Consider the following 18422-nt stretch of genomic DNA (forward strand, 5'->3'; position numbering starts at 1 on the left):
TCGTAGCATAAATGTGACTATAGGGGTGTTATGTCAATACTACAGGGCTCTAATGATGTTAAAAAGTCAAATCGGTTTTCCATGCTCCAAATAGGAAAATATTATATTTGTTAATTAATCCTAGAACGCGGTCAGCCTGGGAACCACAGTTTTTTTTTGTGGTAGCCTAAATAGAAACTGCTTTGATGGCAGTATCTACAGTACAAGGTGCTGAAGCGATGAACGTGACTCGATGTTTTTTTCCAGCACTAAGATACTTTGACTGGATATTGTGATGTTGTGTAACTACACCTTTTGTACAGTTTTTTTGAAGGTAGCCGAAATAGAAACTGCTTTGATGGCAGTAGCTACAGTACAAGGTGCTGAAGCGATGAACGTGACTCAATTTTTTTCCAGCAGGAAGATGCTTTGACGGGATGAGGTGATGTTGTGTAACTACACCTTTTGTACAATTTTTTTTATGGTAGCCTAAATAGAAACTGCTTTGATGGCAATATCTACAGGTCAAGGTGCTGAAGCGATGAATGTGACTCGATGTTTTTTTCCAGCACAAAGATGCTTTGACAGGATATTGTGATGTTGTGTAACTACACCTTTTGTACATTTTTTTATGGCAGCCTAAATAGAAACTGCTTTGATGGCAGTATCTACAGTACAAGGTGCTGAAGCGATAAACGTGACTCGATGTTTTTTTTCCAGCACGAAGATGCTTTGACGGGATATTGTGATGTTGTGTAACTACACCTTTTGTACAATTTTTTATGGTAGCCTAAATAGAAACTGCTTTGATGGCAGTATCTACAGTACAAGGTGCTGAAGCGATGGACGTGACTCCATGTTTTTTTCCAGCAGGAAGATGCTTTGACGGGATACTGTGATGTTGTGTAACTACACCTTTTGTACAATTTTTTTTTATGGTAGCCTAAATAGAAACGGCTTTGATGGCAGTATCTACAGGTCAAGGTGCTGATGCGATGAACGTGACTCGATGTTTTTTTCCAGCAGGAAGATGCTTTGACGGGATATTGTGATGTTGTGTAGCTACACCTTTTGTACAATTTTTTATGTTAGCCTAAATAGAAACTGCTTTGATGGCAGTATCTACAGTACAAGGTGCTGAGGCGATGAACGTGATACGCATAATCTGTAACCAATACAATCCATCTCAGCCTACCGCTTGATCAAATTGTGCGTTAAATTACGCCGCCCACAAATAGTTGAGGGAACTAATATTTTGCAGCATCAGGAGTCTGTATCCAGAGAGTGTGTTGCCATGGAAACAGTTGATGTAATGTTATCAGATGATTTAATATAACATATTTCCCTTTCTGTCAAGGTGGCCTCCTCCTACGTTCGATGTTTGTCGAGAAGCCAGACGATGTCGCTCACTGACCTTCACCGTCTGCTTCTCTTTCTCTTTGCAGTACTACTGGCTGTTTGTGCTCTCCAGGGGACTGGTGGGCATCGGTGAGTCCAGCTACTCCTCCATCTCCCCCACCATCATAGGAGACTTGTTCACAAACAACAGACGCACCATGATGCTCTCCGTCTTTTACCTGGCCATCCCGCTGGGAAGGTAAGCACCGAAAAACGTGGAAAGTCCACTCTCGAGAATTATCAATTATCAATTATCCAGATGGGTCGCTTCCGCACGTAACTGTTTGTATTTTGTAAAGAAGTACTGCATGAGTATGGGAACTTTTTGATGTATTCCATAAGAAAATGGACCATTGGGAGAAAGTAAACAAAGCTAAATAAATAAAAGATGAATGCACCGGTGGTTGGAGCGAAGTCGGCCCTTTGAGGTTGAACGTTATGCACGGTAAAATACGTACCAACATGCAGACCTCATACATGCAGAATACTACAGAAGCAATGTAGCATTACAGCTTACATTATAACATGCTGAATACTTATGTAATCTACTTTCATGGGTGGAAGATGCTAAGTTGAAAAAATGGCCTCTTACTAGCCCGGGATGGCCATAGCCTCTGAAATTCACACAGTCCCTTTTACCCGTGAAGGGACAACCATAATTCCCCAATGAGAGGGTGAGACCCCTGTTTTTTGTCTAAAACAGGGGTCTCAAACTCAATTTACTTGGGGGCCACTGGAGCTACGGTCTGGGTGAGACTGGGCCGCATCAGGTTTTCCCAAAAAAAATGCATTTATTAAAAACAGAAAAATGAATAAACTTTGATTTGGTTCCGATTTTCTACAAGAAAAGCTCTGATAAAACATTCCACTGTTCTCAAATATCTTACTTTTTATTTTTCTACACAAAATAAGATGAAAAATAAATAAACAAATCAAGAATAAAGAAAATCAATCAATCAGTAATAAATAAATAAATATAATAATAATAATAATAAAACAGCAAATAATAAAAACTCAAGAAACCACATATAGTTGGTGGGTAGACAAATAATTTTTTTCAGATTAAAATGAACAAAGCATTATTAGAGCCCTGTAGACATGACAAAACACGACTATAGTCACATTTATACTCTTTTTATTTACAACATATTGCGCAACTGCAGGGTCTCGAGACACATGCTAACTCGCAAACTAGAGAGCTAGCGACCTAAACGGTAGCCTTCAAGTTATTTCCTTTCAACTTAAATAGCCAAAAACTTACCACTTCCACGCGGATAGGGAGGAAACTATTAACAGTTATTTAACCTTTAACATGAACATTAATCAAACGTAATATTTTTTTCTGGGTACACGATACCATACAGCATCCATATCAAACTTATTAGTTAAAAGTACTTAAAATGGAACAACATGTTAAATGAAATTGACATAATTAAGTTATTAGAACTTTTTTTAAGAACTTTGAGTATGCATAACTTCATTTATTTAATTTAATATAGCCATAGTTCAATTTAATCAAAACATATTAGTTAAAAGTACTCAAAATGGAACAACATGTTAAATGAAATTGATATAATTAAGTTATTAGAACTTTTTTAAGAACTCTGAGTATGAATAACTTTATTTATTTAAGTACTTTGAACATTTACAGTGTGATCATGTGAGAGTGAAAAAAACCTCTCCTCCCATTCCATGTGGAAGTGGTATATTTTTGGCTTCTTACTTTGTCCTTCTTTCCCACTGATATTCACAGGAAATCGATGCGCCTCTTTTTTTTTTTTCATTCAGTCGACCGTTTCCAGTAAATTTGCAGGTTATGTTGCCATTTCAGTCTATCACACTGATGGGATTTTTTACCGCAATCGTGACCCCCCCCTCACTGCGAACGGACAAAATTTAAATACACAGTAGCCAATCACAACTGTTTTCACTACTACTCTTCATCTCAGGCTGTCAAGTGCGGAGACGCAAGTCTTTAATCAGGCTACAAACAGGATGCGTTTAGTGGTAAACTAAAAGGGGCGGAAAACAAACACGGCAAAGTCGGGCGCATGAGTCATATACTTCATATAGAAATAACATCCATGTGTCGCTGATGTGTGTGTGTGTGTGTGTGTGTGTGTAATCGGCAGTTGTTCTGTTTTCCTGCAGCGGATTGGGTTACATCCTGGGCACCAGCGCCAAAGTAGCTGCAGGAGACTGGCACTGGGCACTCAGGGTAAGGACGCACACACACACACACACACACACACACACAAACAAACACAAAGACAGATTTAGAGGCCCTCCTGCAGGGTAGTGGTCCAGTTGGTGATGGATCCGGGTTCAGAAGGGCCGTTTTTGAGCGAACACCAAGGGGACACACATGGTTGGACATTGCAATGAAGTGACAGTGCAAATAGAGCTGAAGGCTTAACGACTCGCACACACACACACACACACTCACACTGGCATCAGTTCAAGCCCCGGAGTCTATATAAGAAAACCTTTCACTACTGGTAGCATCATGTAGCATGAAGGAAAATGCTTTTTTTATACCATCCGTCCGTCCGTCCATACAGTCGCTGTACCGCTTGTCATCAGCTATCCCAGCTGGTTTGACGGGTGAACGGACGATCATTTGTTTTTCTGTTAATAAACTACAGTAAAAATAGCCAACGGTTCATTTTGAACTGTTTTATTCCTGCAGAACTGTAAAAACACTTTTTGTGTTAGCATTTTTGGAAGCAACTGCTATGGATATCATAAATGGGCTAGCTTCTTTGTTGGAAGATAAGGACGCCTGGTGATAAAAAGTTGGACAACAATAACGACAAAACAGAAAATGTACTTAAACCAAGTTTTGGCATAAATTTAACTGAAAAACATGCTAACCAAGGTGGATGCTAACCAAGGATTTCAGATTTCCCCACTCTGGGGAAAAAAAATACAGTTTCAGGAACCCAGAATCAACTACCGTATTTTCCGGACTATAAGTCACACTTTTTTTTCCGAGGTTGGCTGTTCCTGCGACTTATACTCCAGAGCGACTTATAAATGAAAAAAGTGTTTATGTTAAGTAGTTTGGAAAATAAATTACTCGCAAAAAATGCCACTTATACTCCAGTGCGACTTATGTATGTTTTTTTCTACCTAATTATGTATTTTTGCCTTGTGCGACTTATACTCCGGAGCGACTTATAGTCCAGAAAATATGGTATTATTTATAGGGATGTCCGATATTGGCTTTTTTGCCAAAAACTGATATGCCAATATCGATCAATTTCCGATACCGATACCATAACATGGCATATCTCCTGTGGTGGAATGAACAAATGTGTTGTATAGCATTTTTTAAATATCGGTTTTCATGATCAGGAAAAAATCTGATACCGATATCAACCCATATCACAGATAAATATCGGACAGCCCTATTTATTTATTATATATACAGTATAATACAGTATATATTATGTTTTAATAGTTTAATAGTTAAACTCTATTCTTTTATTAATGTTAGAACTTGCCTTCCAAGAGGACGTAAAATCTGTTTTGGTCATAAAATAAATTACCCGCAAAAAATGCGACTTATACTCCAGTGCGACTTATGTATGTTTTTTTTCTACCTAACTATGCATTTGTGGCCTTTTGCGACTTATACTCCAGAGCGACTAATGGTCCAGAAAATATGGTAATCAACTGAAAAAAAAAATCGTTACCATCTAAATACCGTTTTTTCCGGACTATAAGTGGCACTTTTTTCCTAGGTTGGCTGTTCCTGCGACTTATAAATGAAAAAAAGTAAAAAAAAAAAAGTCAAAAGTCAAAGACTTCCAAGAGGACGTAATGTCTCTTTTGGTCAAGTATTTTCGAAAATAAATTACCCGCAAAAAATGCGACTTATACTCCAGTGCAACTTATATATGTTTTTTTGTACCTAATTATGCATTTTTGGGCTTGTGCGACTTGTACTACAGTGCGACTTATATATGGTTTTTTTTCTACCTAATTATGCATTTATGGCCCTGTGCGACTTATACTCCAGTGCGACTTATATATGTTTTTTTCTACCTAATTATGCATTTTTGGCCTTGTGCGTCTTATACTCCAGTGCGACTTATATATGTTTTTTTCTACCTAATTATGCATTTTTGGCCTTGTGCGACTTATACTCCAGTGCGACTTATATATGTTTTTTTCTACCTAATTATGCATTTTTGGCCTTGTGCGACTTATACTCCGGAGCGACTTATATTCCAGAAAATACGGTATATTTAACCAAAAGGTGTCTATTATTGCCTATCGACAAAATGGCTCCCCACATCTGTTGACATTTCAGTCGGTGGCCGTCAGTGGAAAAAGTTTGGACACCCCCGTTTATAAGCGACACTGCTGAACACGGATGTAAGACATTTTTGTCTCCATGCTCTTTTTACCGTGGCTCCAGTGAATGCAAGACAAAACACTGCAGACGTGAGCCGCCTTTAAAAGCACGGCGGCCATAATGAAGCTACAGCAATGAAAGGTCTAACAAGGACACCCCCACCCCGGGTGAGGCTGACTTCAGGGTCAGCTTTTAAAAACCCCCGAAACAATTTAAAGGCTGCGACTCCTCGTAATGAAGCAACTGACATTTAAAAGACAGAAACTAAATGTTCCGTCACAGCAGGTCACCGCCGATTCCTTTGGATTCCTGGATATGAGCGACAGTTGGCGAGGTTTGGGAAAACAGGAAGTCAGTTCCTACTGGTCTTGTTGGAACATTAAAAAACATAACAATGAGCCGGGCGCCGTCGGGTCCACCGCGGCCGCAGTGACATTCCAACACCACAATCCCAAAAGCCAATTCATCACCGTTGTGGCATTCATAGGAAAACAGATATGAAGACATGAAACGTGTTCGCTGTAGTCGTATCCTGCTGTCGCTGAAATGACTCGACGGCTTCCGCTTGTTTTCGCCCGTCGGGTTCCTGCGAGTCTCCTTGTTTGCACAAAACGTGGTTGGCAAAAAGGGGGGTCCGTGGAGAGAAGGTGCAGGGGCGGGAGGGCGGTCACTAATATGAGCGATTGCCAACCATCCATACATACGTACATACAGGAAGTGCCTAATGGGCCCTGTGGGAGTCGGGGGTTCAAAGGTCATGGTTTCACTGTGCCTTGTTGAATTATTACCAAGGGTGAAAAGGTTGTTTTGTTTTTTCAAAATAGGTTGCCTTGCATGACTGCATACTAAAAATGTTATGACAAACAATATACGATATAGACTATGAAATATGAAACACTGAATATCAGTATGTTTGTTTATTTATGACACGACCTCATTTTCTAATCAAGCAGAAACACGCCGAAACACAATAACAGAAAAAACTCAATCTCAATTTACCTGTGGGCCACTGGAGCTAGGGTCTGGGCCGCATCAGGTTTTAAAAAAAAAAACAAAAAAACGCATTTATTAAAAACAGAAAAAAACTTTTTCAGTGCTTTGGTTCTGATTTTCCACAATAAAAGCTCTGATAAAACATTCAACTGTTCTCAAATATCTTAATTTTTATTTTTCTGCACAAAATAAGATGAAAAATAAATAAACAAATCAAGAATAAAGAAAATCAATCAATCAGTAATAAATAAATAAATATAATAATAATAATAAAACGGCAAATAATAAAAACTTAAGAAACCACATATAGTTGGTGGGTAGACAAATGATTTTTTTCAGATTAAAATGAACAAAGCATTATTAGAGCCCTGTAGACATGACAAAACACGACTATAGTCACATTCATACTCTTTTTATTTACAACATATTTTTTCTGACAAAGTCAAAAAGCCTTGATGCAATAAACAAATGTTATGTGATTCTTTTTATGCATTAAAATGTAAAACAGGTCGGTATCGACCCTAACACAAGAGGAAGGTTAAAAAAAAACATTTAAAAATCCTAGGATGTTTCACGTTTAAATATTTGGAAACGATGAAAAATAAATTCTCACACCTCCAAGATGCCTAAGCCGCCGCCACGCTCACTTTTTGTGCATATAAAAGTGTTTTTATCAGGTACAAATGTAATATGCAAAACGCTCCCTGAAAGATGAAACTGCTTTTGCCTTTGTGAGATATTTGTGTCAGATGAGCAGATCTCACCCATTAATAAACACGCGTATGCCCAAACCTCCAGATATTACATGAATATAGATGTACGTTGGCATACCATCATTGCTGTATCATAATTTAGATGATTTCAATGTGCAGTAGTGCATTGAAATGCTTTTGAGGCCGATGCAAGATCATGAAAAGATCATTTCTCTTTCCAAAAGTCATCCGTCCAATGCAAACAGAATATAGTCGCAGGAACAGCCAACCTAGGAAAAAAAGTGCAACTTATAGCCCGGAAAATACGGTATATATATTATATTACATTATATTATTTATATTATATTACATTATATTATTTTTATATATTTAACATTTAGTTCAACATTTATATTTCACATTTGTCTTGTTTTAACATTTATTTTCTTTTTTTTTAACATTCATTTATAAGTCGCTCTGGAGTATAAGTTGCAGGAACAGCCAACTTATTAAAAAAAGTGCGACTTATAGTCTGCAAAATATGGTCTATATATATATTATATTATATTATATTATAATATTTACATTATATTATTTATATATATTTAACATTTCTTTTAACATTTACATTTCACATTTGTCTTTAGTTTTAACATTTATTTTCTTATTTTTTCATTTATAAGTCGCTCTGGAGTATAAGTCGCAGGAACAGCCAACCTAGGAAAAAAAGTGTGACTTATAGTCCGGAAAATACGGTATATGATTCTGGGTTCCCTGAAACTGCATTTTTTCCCCAGAGTGATAAAATCTGAAAAACGTGCCGATGACGTCAGCCACCCTTCACTGTCACACGTGATCTTTGTCCACAATGCAACATAATATCTTAAATTGTGATCCTAAATTGTGACACCCCTGCCTCTTAGTGCATAAGAACAGTTCACATTTAACTGAGGACCGGTTGTCAAAGCCAAAACCCTTCTTAGGAGCCTTGCTGCACCAAGACCGGATGGTATGGACTCAGTCCAGCCCCAACGTCCAGGTGCACTACACCTGGTTTTGAACGCTTCACCTCCGTAATCGGACAAAAATGAGCACTTCAGGAACAACATACGTATATAATCTCCTCCAAGGTTTATTCCTTTTATCGAAACTCTCCTTTCCCGAATAGGTGTCTCCAGTTTTGGGAATGACCGCGGGAACTCTGATCCTGCTCTTTGTGCCCGAGCCGAAGCGAGGAAGCGCCGACCAGATGGGAGGACGCATCAAGACGAGCACGTCGTGGCTGTGCGACATGAAGGCGCTGGCGAAAAAGTAAGCTTTTAGATTCAAATCTACATCCTTAGCACGCTGACGCCGTCAATGGCGTGAAAATCATCAGACACAGCGAGCTGTTGTCAATCACACACGCTCAACCGTGAGCGAGGGCAGCTTTGGATGTGTGTCACTTTTGTTATATGACCTTTTTTGGTCGCCACATTTCTTAAAATAGCTTTAAAAAAAGTCCTCCCGTGGGGGCGTATTGCAACGTGTAGTCCAAGTGAGGCGCCATGTTCTTCATCTGAGGAATAGCGCGAGTGTCGAGCAACACAATCTTCTACATTCAGCACGTCTGGACGCTGTTTCTAATGGCGTGTTATTTTTGTCCCCGACATAAAACTGTCAGCTCTTGCTGCATTTCACTTTATTTAGCACTTCTGGTCAAAGACGCTTTAAGGCTTCACATGGCCACAATTCAGCGTTCAAACATTGTCTAGTGTTTTTAAACCTTGGTGAACAACACAACGTGAAGTTAGTGACTTAGACAGTGACTTAATAATGCTTTCATTTCGAGCAGCAGAAGACGCCTTACAACACACACGGCCATTTTTTTTTTAATCATGCTGATTTTAGACTCTCCTCATCATATCATCATATCAATACGAATACCGTATTTTCCAGACTATAAGTCACACTTGTTTTCCTGGGTTGGCTGTTCCTGCCACTTATACTCCAGAGCGACTTATAAATGAAGAAGGTGTTTGTTACATAAACACTGGACATATTAAAATATTAATCTTTTATTCATGTTAGAACTTGCCTTCCAAGAGTACGTAATGTCTGTTTTGGTCAAGTAGTTTGGAAAATAAATTACCTGCAAAAAATGCCACTTATACTCCAGTGCGACTTATGTATGTTTTTTTTATACCTAATTATGCTTTTTGGCCTTGTGCGACTTATGAATGATTTTTTTCAACCTAATTATGCGTTTTTGGCCTTGTGCGAATTATACTCCAGTGCGACTTATGTATGTTTTTTTCTACCTAATTATGCATCTTTGGCCTTGTGCAACTTATACCTCAATGCGACTTATGTATGTTTTTTTCTACCTAATTATGCATATTTGGCCTTGTGCGACTTATACTCCAGTGCGACTTATGTATGGTTTTTTCTACCTAATTATGCATTTTTGGCCTTGTGTAACTTATGTATGTTTTTTTTCTACCTAATTATGCTTTTTTGGCCTTGTGTAACTTATGTATGTTTTTTTTTCTACCTAATTATGCATTTTTGGCCTTTTGCAACTTATACTCCAGTGCGACTTATGTATGTTTTTTTCTACCCAATTATGCATTTTTGGCCTTGTGCGACTTAGGTTTTTTTCTACCTAATTATGCATTTTTGGTCTTGTGCGACTTATGTATGTTTTTTTCGACCTAATTATGCATTTTTGGCCTTGTGCGACTTATACTCCGGAGCGACTTATAGTCCAGACAATACGGTAATAATTAGCGCTATTGTAGTTTATTTTTACTGATTCAATTTTTTTCCCCTGTGTAGTCGGAGCTACGTGTTCTCCTCCATGGCGTCCGCAGCCGTGTCCTTCGCCACTGGTGCGTTCGGGATGTGGATTCCCATTTACCTGGCCAGAGCTCAGGTGGTGCAGAAGACCGCAGAGCCGTGCGGCACCAAGGAGATCTGCAGCAGCACGGAGACGTGAGAGAAATCAATCTACCGCTTCCTCTTCCGACCAAAATGTTCCACGCACATGAACGACAATATCCCTTCTACGTTTCAGTCTCATCTTCGGGGCCATCACATGCGTCACGGGCCTGTTAGGCGTGCTCATCGGGGCCGCCACCACGCGTCTGTGCCGCCAGAAGACGGAGCGAGCCGACCCGCTGGTGTGCGCCGTCAGCATGCTGGGCTCAGCCATCTTCATCTGCCTCATCTTTGTCGTGGCAAAGAAGAACATCACAGGAGCTTATGTAAGACTCGCATGTTGGAGATGCCTGACGTGCATGTTTGGCCACCAACGGCTGACAAATGATCGAGAAATATTTAACCTGGGAGTGACTCCATGACTTACACAACAAAAGGCCGATGTGGGTGGGGCTAATAGGCGTTATTATTAAGCCCCATTTGCTTGGACTTCAAACCAATTTGAGGCGTAATTCGTTTAATGTTCCCATATTTTATATCGATACTTGAGACAGGAGTGTAAAAAGACGATAAAAAATAAAAAACAGACTTTTGGGTTGTCATGAGCAAGTCTGACGTAAAGTTAGAGAAGAACGTTTATCGTCTAAATGCCTCCTCGAGTCCGGAAATGCTGCACCTTAGCGGCCATTGCTCTGAAACAATGAACTTTGGCTTGCCAGACGTACTTCTCACTTTTATCAAACAGGAAATTGCTCACAACAACAACGCAGTTGGCCACTCATGAAAGTCAAATATTATGGGAATAAAGTCAAATATTATGGGAATAAAGTCAAGTATTATGGGAATAAAACCATATAGTATGGGAATAAAGTCAAATATTATGGGAATAAAGTCAAGTATTATGGGAATGAAGTCAAATATTATGGGAATAAAGTCAAATATGGGAATAAAGTCAAATATTATGGGAATAAAACCATATAGTATGGGAATAAAGTCAAATATTATGGGAATAAAGTCAAGTATTATGGGAATAAAGTCAAATATTATGGAAATAAAGCCATATATTATGGGAATAAAGTCAAGTATTATGGGAATAAAGTCAAATATTATGGGAATAAAGTCATATATTATGGGAATAAAGTCAAGTATTATGGAATAAAGCCATATATTATGGGAATAAAGTCAAATATGAGATTAAAGCCATATATTATAAGAATAAAGTCAAATATTATGGGAATAAAGTCAAATATTAAGGGAATAAAGCCGTATATTATGGGAATAAAGCCATATATTATGGGAATAAAGCCATATATTATAGGAATAAAGTCATACTATGAAAAATACCCAGGAAAAACGAAGCTAAGACTGAAATTCATTTTAATAATCGGCCTTTTCCACCCGGATCACAAAGCTGAGGTGGTTTCTTCTAGAAATACGTAGCCTAGAACGTCTTACATCATCAAAGTGGTCCTTTCGTCCTTCCATTGTCCACAGTGTGGAACAGGTATGCCCCCCCCGATCTAACTAATAATGATATTTCTGCAACATGCCGACTTCCCTGAGTGTCAAAAACAGGTGAGAGCTCTCGTCTGTTAAAACATGAAATCATCTGACGGAGCAGCCGCCCTCGTACGTGAGATACAAGCTCTGCTTTCACGGCACGGCGCCGACAGATGTGTCACATTATCAGAACGCGACACGGTCCGCTTTGCCTCGTTCGGGCAGACTGACCTCTGGCAGCTGTTGTCTCATCAACACATCGCTAATTCGCCTGCGTCTGGGGGTTGCGGCGTGTGTCCGCTCATACGATATCAGGCACGGCCAGAGCGCTGGCGCCCGAGCGAGGGGTGTTCCCTTAGCAGGAAACTCACATCAACAGGCCCGTTTAAAAGCGGACCGCATAGGTTCCACTGCAAACAAATCCCCAAAGGGTTTGTTTGGAAGAAAATGTCTAAATGGCAATACCAGCCGTCCCGCAACGTTCGAGTGCCACCACAACAAGCTATTCAAAGTTTACTGCTCCACCCTGTAAATCCTATATATATATATACACACATATATATATTATATAAATGTAAAGCGTATAATCTTTATCATCCGTGCAGTTTTTCGGCTTGTCTCATCAGAATCAAGCCGAAGACCCGCGTGTTTTCGTAGAGTCGAGCCAAATCCTAATAAGATGTTTTTCCACCGCAGCACAACCAAAGCAGTTTTCCTCTGTGGCGGCGGCGGCGCCCGGCCACACATACTGAGGGAACCGTAACGTCCACGTCCCCCCTCGTGGCTTCCTCTTTGCCACACAGTGGAAACTGCTCCGTCTCAATGGCCACTCTGTATGGTGCTAAATGTCGTCTTCTTTATTTAGGTTTGCATCTTCATAGGAGAGACGCTGCTCTTCCTCAACTGGGCCATAACGGCCGACATCTTAATGGTAAGTACTGGGAAGCTATACTTAGTCTTGGCGTCTATGGGAATGCTTTTATTATGATAAATGTCATTACAAATGCCCACGTTGTGCTTCCATTTGTTCTGCCCTCAAAATGTGTTTTAAGTGCATTGAAAAGTATTTTTTCGGAAAACTTTTGTGTGATGTCTGTGACTTCATATTTCGGAATACTGAACAAATCATTTTTCACCAAAGTAGGAATTTCAGATAATCCGTTCACAGACATTTTTAACTGCAGAAGCAATGTTTTCATCAAATTCATTATGAACATTTTTTTTGGAGGCATTGTTTTAATGGAAATATTTTTTTATGTAATTAAAAAAATAATAATTTAAAAATTAAAATTATGTAATTCAAATTCAATTACCTATACTAATGGTTGAGACAATGTTTTTATCTAATTTATCATTTAAAATAAATATAATAATCAATTAATTCACATGATTAACTGGAGAGGCAATGTTTTAATCAAATGTATTGTTTTTTTAATCTTGTAAATTTGTTTTTTTAAATCAACAACTATAACATATATTAATATATTATTATTAATATATTATTTTAAGACAATTAAATTTAATATTTTAAACATGTAATTTTAATATTATTAACCGCCAAGAGTGTTTAATAGTAATTTATTATTACAAAAAAAGTTATTAAAATGAAATAAAAATCCCCAATCCATGAATAAACGGTTTTAATCTAATTCATCATTTAAAATAAATATTATAATAATCAATTAATTCACATTATTAACTGGAGAGGCAATGTTTTTTTAATCAAATGTATTGTTTTTTTTTATATATTATTTTTTTAAATCAACAACTATATTAACTTTTGAGACAATTAAATTAAATATTTTGAACATGTAATTTTAATATTATTAACCGTCAAGGCAGTGTTTAATACTCATTTATTATTACAAAAAAAGTGATTAAAAAATGAAATAAAAATGACCAATCCATGAATAAGCGTTATGAACGTCTTCTTGTCTTTGTGCAGTTTGTGGTTATTCCCACGCGGAGGGCAACAGCGGTGGCGTTTCAGAGCTTCACCTCCCACCTCCTGGGCGATGCGGGAAGTCCGTACCTGATAGGCCTGGTAAGACCCTAACTGCAAGAACTGCAAAACTTTTCTCCTTGCGGTGTTTTTTTTTTTTTTTTATCAGTTTGAATATGTTTCATGGAGCAACCGGTGCTACTGTAAGGGGGGGGGGGGGGGGGGGTATAGCAACGAACCAACCATAAAAAAGGAGACAATGTGAAGACTTATGAATGTTTTTTTCTACCTAACTATGCATTTTTGGCCTTGTGCGACTTATACTCCAGTGCGACTTATGTATGTTTTTTTCTGCCTAATTATGCATTTTTGGCCTTGTGCGACTTATACTCCAGTGCCACTTATGTATGTTTTTTGTACCTAATAATGCATTTTTGGCCTTGTGCGACTTATACTTCAGTGCGACTTATGTATGTTTTTTTCTACCTAATTATGCATTTTTGGTCTTGTGCGACTTATGTATGTATGTTTTTTTTCGACCTAATTATGCATTATTTGCCTTGTGTGACTTATACTCCAGTGCGACTTATGTATGTTTTTTTCTACCTAATTATGCATATTTGGCCTTGTGCGACTTATGTAAGTTTTTTTCTTCCTAATTATGCATATTTGGCCTTGTGCGACTTATACTCCGGAGCGACTTATAGTCTAGAAAATACAGTAACTCCATTGATGTCTACATTCTGTAGGCTGGAAAAGCTGCAAAAAGAACAGTGGATAGTAGATAAGATAAAGTTGTAGATAAGATAAAGCATGTGCACGTCCATTTAGCTGAACATGGTATGCTGTGGGACAGTATGCTACGCTCACGGGCGCCTCGGTTAGAAAGCCTTTGATTAGTGAATCAGAAGGGAAAAAAAACCTAAATGAGAAGTGGGTCATTTCCAAGCGCTGATAAGCTTAAAGGCGTTGTGTTTGAATCCCCCAATGCTGGAAATGGAACCAAAGTAAGACGGTCACTGCCATGTTTTGTAGAACAAATGTCCCAGGTTAGTTAGAACATCGATACTGGGTAGTTTTTTTGTTTTTTTTTATGTGCCAATGACAACTCTGCGGCCAGAATCCTCCAAGTGCGTCATCGCCCACTCCCTGTTGTTCCTAACTGAGGTATAGCATCCAAGTGTGATGCACTCATCGTGACGTGCGCAGCGAGCGTAGGCACCGTCACCCCATGCAGCTTTCTGAACGAGAAAGCCGACTCGGCTGTTTTTGACTTGCGCTCCAAGGATGAACTTCCTCAACCTTCTACAGCGGAGTGGACTTTAATGGCTTGTACGCCCGCACACTCTGTTGTCAGTGAGCCGAGATGTGGCTGGTAGGCAGTTGTCACGGAGGAATCCCAAGAGAAACACATAACCGGATCATTTTCCATGAGTGGGACATGGCAGCTGGCAGAGTGGGAGGCGGGCAAGTCAAAGAAAGTGTGCACATGGATGATATAATACGCACGCATCCTCCTGTCAGCACTTCCTTCCACGGATGTTCTCATTTTGCTGATGTGCGGCATATACTCAATGTGACCTTTGACCCGACAAGAAGCTCTTATACCTGATTTACCAGCAAAATTACTACATCACATTCACGATATGAATGATAAACCCACGTTCACACCGCTGGGTGTTATTCTTATCTTCTTATGTGTCGGTGTCTTGCGTAGCATGTTTTTTCCACACATTACACAACACGGCCAAAATCACACAACAGCTTCCGCCTATCATGAGTGGTTACAACTTTTCATATTTCATAGATGAATACAAGCGTTACTACAAAAATGTGTATATTTAAGCAGATTTTATGGGAAAAATGAAGCATTTTCAAGCATAAAAATACATTCAAAGATGTAATGCTGTGTAGTACTCAACACTGGTCACTAGGTGTCAGCAATGTTACTGAGGAACACAAGCAGGTTTTTAATGCACAATAGGCACCGTAGTATTAGTAATAATAATAATAATATTCATTCATTTTCTACCGGTGCTGGAACCTATCCCAGCTGTCTTCGGGACTTCGCCAGCCAATCACAGGGCACATATAGACAAACAACCATTCACACTCACATTCATACCTATGGACAATTTGGAGTGGCTAATTAACCTAGCATGTTTTTGGAATGTGGGAGGAAACCGGAGTACCCGGAGAACCGGAAAACTCACGCATGCACAGGGAGAACATGCAAACTCCACACAGAGATGGCCGAGGGTGGGACTGAACTCGGGTCTCCTAGCTGTGAGGTCTGCACGCTAACCACTCGACCGCCGTGCAACCGTTTAATTTAGTTTTATTTAATTTAATGTAATTTAATGTAATTTAATGTAATTTTATTTTATTTTATTTTACATAATTTAATTTTATTTAATTTTTGTTATTTTATTTTTATTATTTAATTTTTTTATTTATTATTATTTTTTAATATTAACACTGCCTCTATTGTGGCCATAAAAGCTAAAACTCAACTCTGAACCTCCGACGTCACTTCCTGTCCACCACACATATGTTGCATACGCTTAATCTTCCTTTCTCTTCTTCTCGGCGCAGATTTCAGACGGCCTACGTGAAAGCTACGCTACGTCGGCGCTGTGGAGCTTCCTCAGCCTGGGCTACGCCCTCATGCTGTGTCCCTTCATCATCGTCCTGGGTGGCATGTTCTTCCTGGCCACCGCCCTCTTCTTTTTGGACGACCGAGACAAGGCACAGAATCAGTACGTGGTTTGGTATTATTACCAGGGATTGAAAATAGCTGGAATATTTCACACCTGAGCATATAATTCCACAAATAAATGGCTAACATTAGCATGTTAGCATTGCTAGCATGCTAACATTAGCATGCCAGCATTTTTTTGCTATTTTCATGGGGAGACGCGTATATAAACACCACTATCATGCTAGGCGTTAACATGTCAGCATTGCGAGCATGCTAATATTAACGTAGTAGCATTTCTTTACCATTTTTACAGGTAGGCATAATTATGCTAGGTGCTAGCATGCTCATGTTAACATTGGTAACATAAGTATACTAATATTTTTAGAGGTTGGCGCATACAATTCTAACATAAGTATACTAACATTTTCAGAGGTTGCCGCATACAATTAGTATTATTATGCTAGGCGTTAGCATGTCAGCATTGCGAGCATGCTAATGTTAACAGTAACATTTTTTTACCGTTTTTACGGGTAGGCATATTATGCTAGGTGCTAGCATGCTCATGTTAGCATTGCTAACATAAGTATACTAACATTTTTAGAGGTTGGCGCATACAATTCTAACATAAGTATACTAACATTTTCAGAGGTTGGCACATACAATTAGTATTATTATGCTAGGCGTTAGCATGTCAGCATTGCTAGCATGCTAATATTAAAGTGGTAGCATTTTTTACTGTTTTTACGGGTAGGCATTATTATGCTAGGTGCTAGCATGATCATGTTAGCATTGCTAACATAAGTATACTAACATTTTCAGAGGTTGGCGCATACAATTAGTATTTTTATGCTAGGCGTTAGCATGTCAGCATTGCGAGCATGCTAATGTTAACATAGTAACATTTTTTACGGTTTTTATGGGTAGGCATTATTATGCTAGGTGCTAGCATGCTCATGTTAGCATTGCTAACATAAGTATACTAACATTTTCAGAGGTTGGCGCATACAATTAGTATTATTATGCTAGGCGTTAGCATGTCAGCATTGCTAGCATGCTAATATTAAAGTGGTAGCGTTTTTTTAACTGTTTTTATGGGTAGGCATTATTATGCTAGGTGATAGCATGCTCATGTTAGCATTGCTAACATAAGTATACTATCATTTTCAGAGGTAGGCGCATACAATTAGTATTATTATGCTAGGCGTTAGCATTGTTAGTATTCTTTAAGACATTATTATGCTAGGCATTAGCATGTCAGCATTGCTAGCATGCTAATATTAAAGTAGTTGCATTTTTTAACCGTTTTTATGGGTAGGCATTATTATGCTAGGCGTTAGCATTGTTAGCATTCTTTAAGCCATTGAAACCCTTACATGGTATGCTTTTATGGTCTAAATATGTAGGTAAAATAAATGTAGGACCGATATTTAAGTTGTTTAAGTTGTATTGGAGTTGTTAGAGTTAAAGTTCGAGTCCTTCCTTTTTCCTAGCAGCTGCCACCCGTCGTCTTCCTGGCTCTCTCTCTTAACACCCCATTGTGAAGAAAACAGAGGGCACGGTAGCTGCACGCAGCCTTAAAAGGCCAAAGCAAACAGCCCATCATCCTCTTTCGAGGGGAGAAACATCACTTCTTGTTTTCTTGCTGCTTATTTTGTCCCACTTTTTTTTATCACATGGACATACTCCCCTGCTGCCAGCACTCTCAGAAATGACTTCCTTCCTGCTGAAGATGGCGGGACATTTTTAGACAGGATGGCAGTCTGATGCCTGACGTCTTGTCTGCAGGCACTAGCTTTGTCTGCATCGTCCCACACCCAAAAACACCCCCCATCGAAGACAAATAGGAGGAACTGGCTGCAGTTTAAACAGAAAAAAAAGGCTTGAAAGGTTTGAAAGGCTTTTGTGGGAAACCACCAATTTGCTTTGAAATTCGCC

At 38.8% G+C, this 18422-nt stretch overlaps 2 protein-coding genes across 3 annotated transcripts in view; one reads left to right on the top strand and one right to left on the bottom strand.

Annotated features, from left to right (window-relative positions):
• spns2 (SPNS lysolipid transporter 2, sphingosine-1-phosphate) overlaps positions 1-18422 on the top strand; it is a 74297-nt gene that overhangs the window by 46167 nt on the left and 9708 nt on the right. For both annotated transcript variants that reach the window (XM_058086303.1, XM_058086304.1), the window contains 8 exons: positions 1425-1576; positions 3529-3595; positions 8594-8736; positions 10243-10398; positions 10481-10670; positions 12710-12775; positions 13790-13888; positions 16382-16545. In XM_058086303.1, coding sequence (XP_057942286.1) covers positions 1425-1576; positions 3529-3595; positions 8594-8736; positions 10243-10398; positions 10481-10670; positions 12710-12775; positions 13790-13888; positions 16382-16545 — 1037 coding nt within the window. The remainder of the gene's footprint in view (positions 1-1424; positions 1577-3528; positions 3596-8593; positions 8737-10242; positions 10399-10480; positions 10671-12709; positions 12776-13789; positions 13889-16381; positions 16546-18422) is intronic.
• LOC131137900 (4-hydroxyphenylpyruvate dioxygenase-like protein) overlaps positions 8837-18422 on the bottom strand; it is a 35659-nt gene continuing 26073 nt past the window's right edge. Inside the window, exons 6-7 of the mRNA XM_058086305.1 lie at positions 10451-10633; positions 8837-10380 (exon numbers count right to left, since the gene is read on the bottom strand). The gene's annotated coding sequence lies outside the window, so the exon portion shown is untranslated. The remainder of the gene's footprint in view (positions 10381-10450; positions 10634-18422) is intronic.

The sequence above is a fragment of the Doryrhamphus excisus genome, chromosome 11 (assembly GCF_030265055.1).
Source record: "Doryrhamphus excisus isolate RoL2022-K1 chromosome 11, RoL_Dexc_1.0, whole genome shotgun sequence".
NCBI lineage: Eukaryota > Metazoa > Chordata > Actinopteri > Syngnathiformes > Syngnathidae > Doryrhamphus > Doryrhamphus excisus.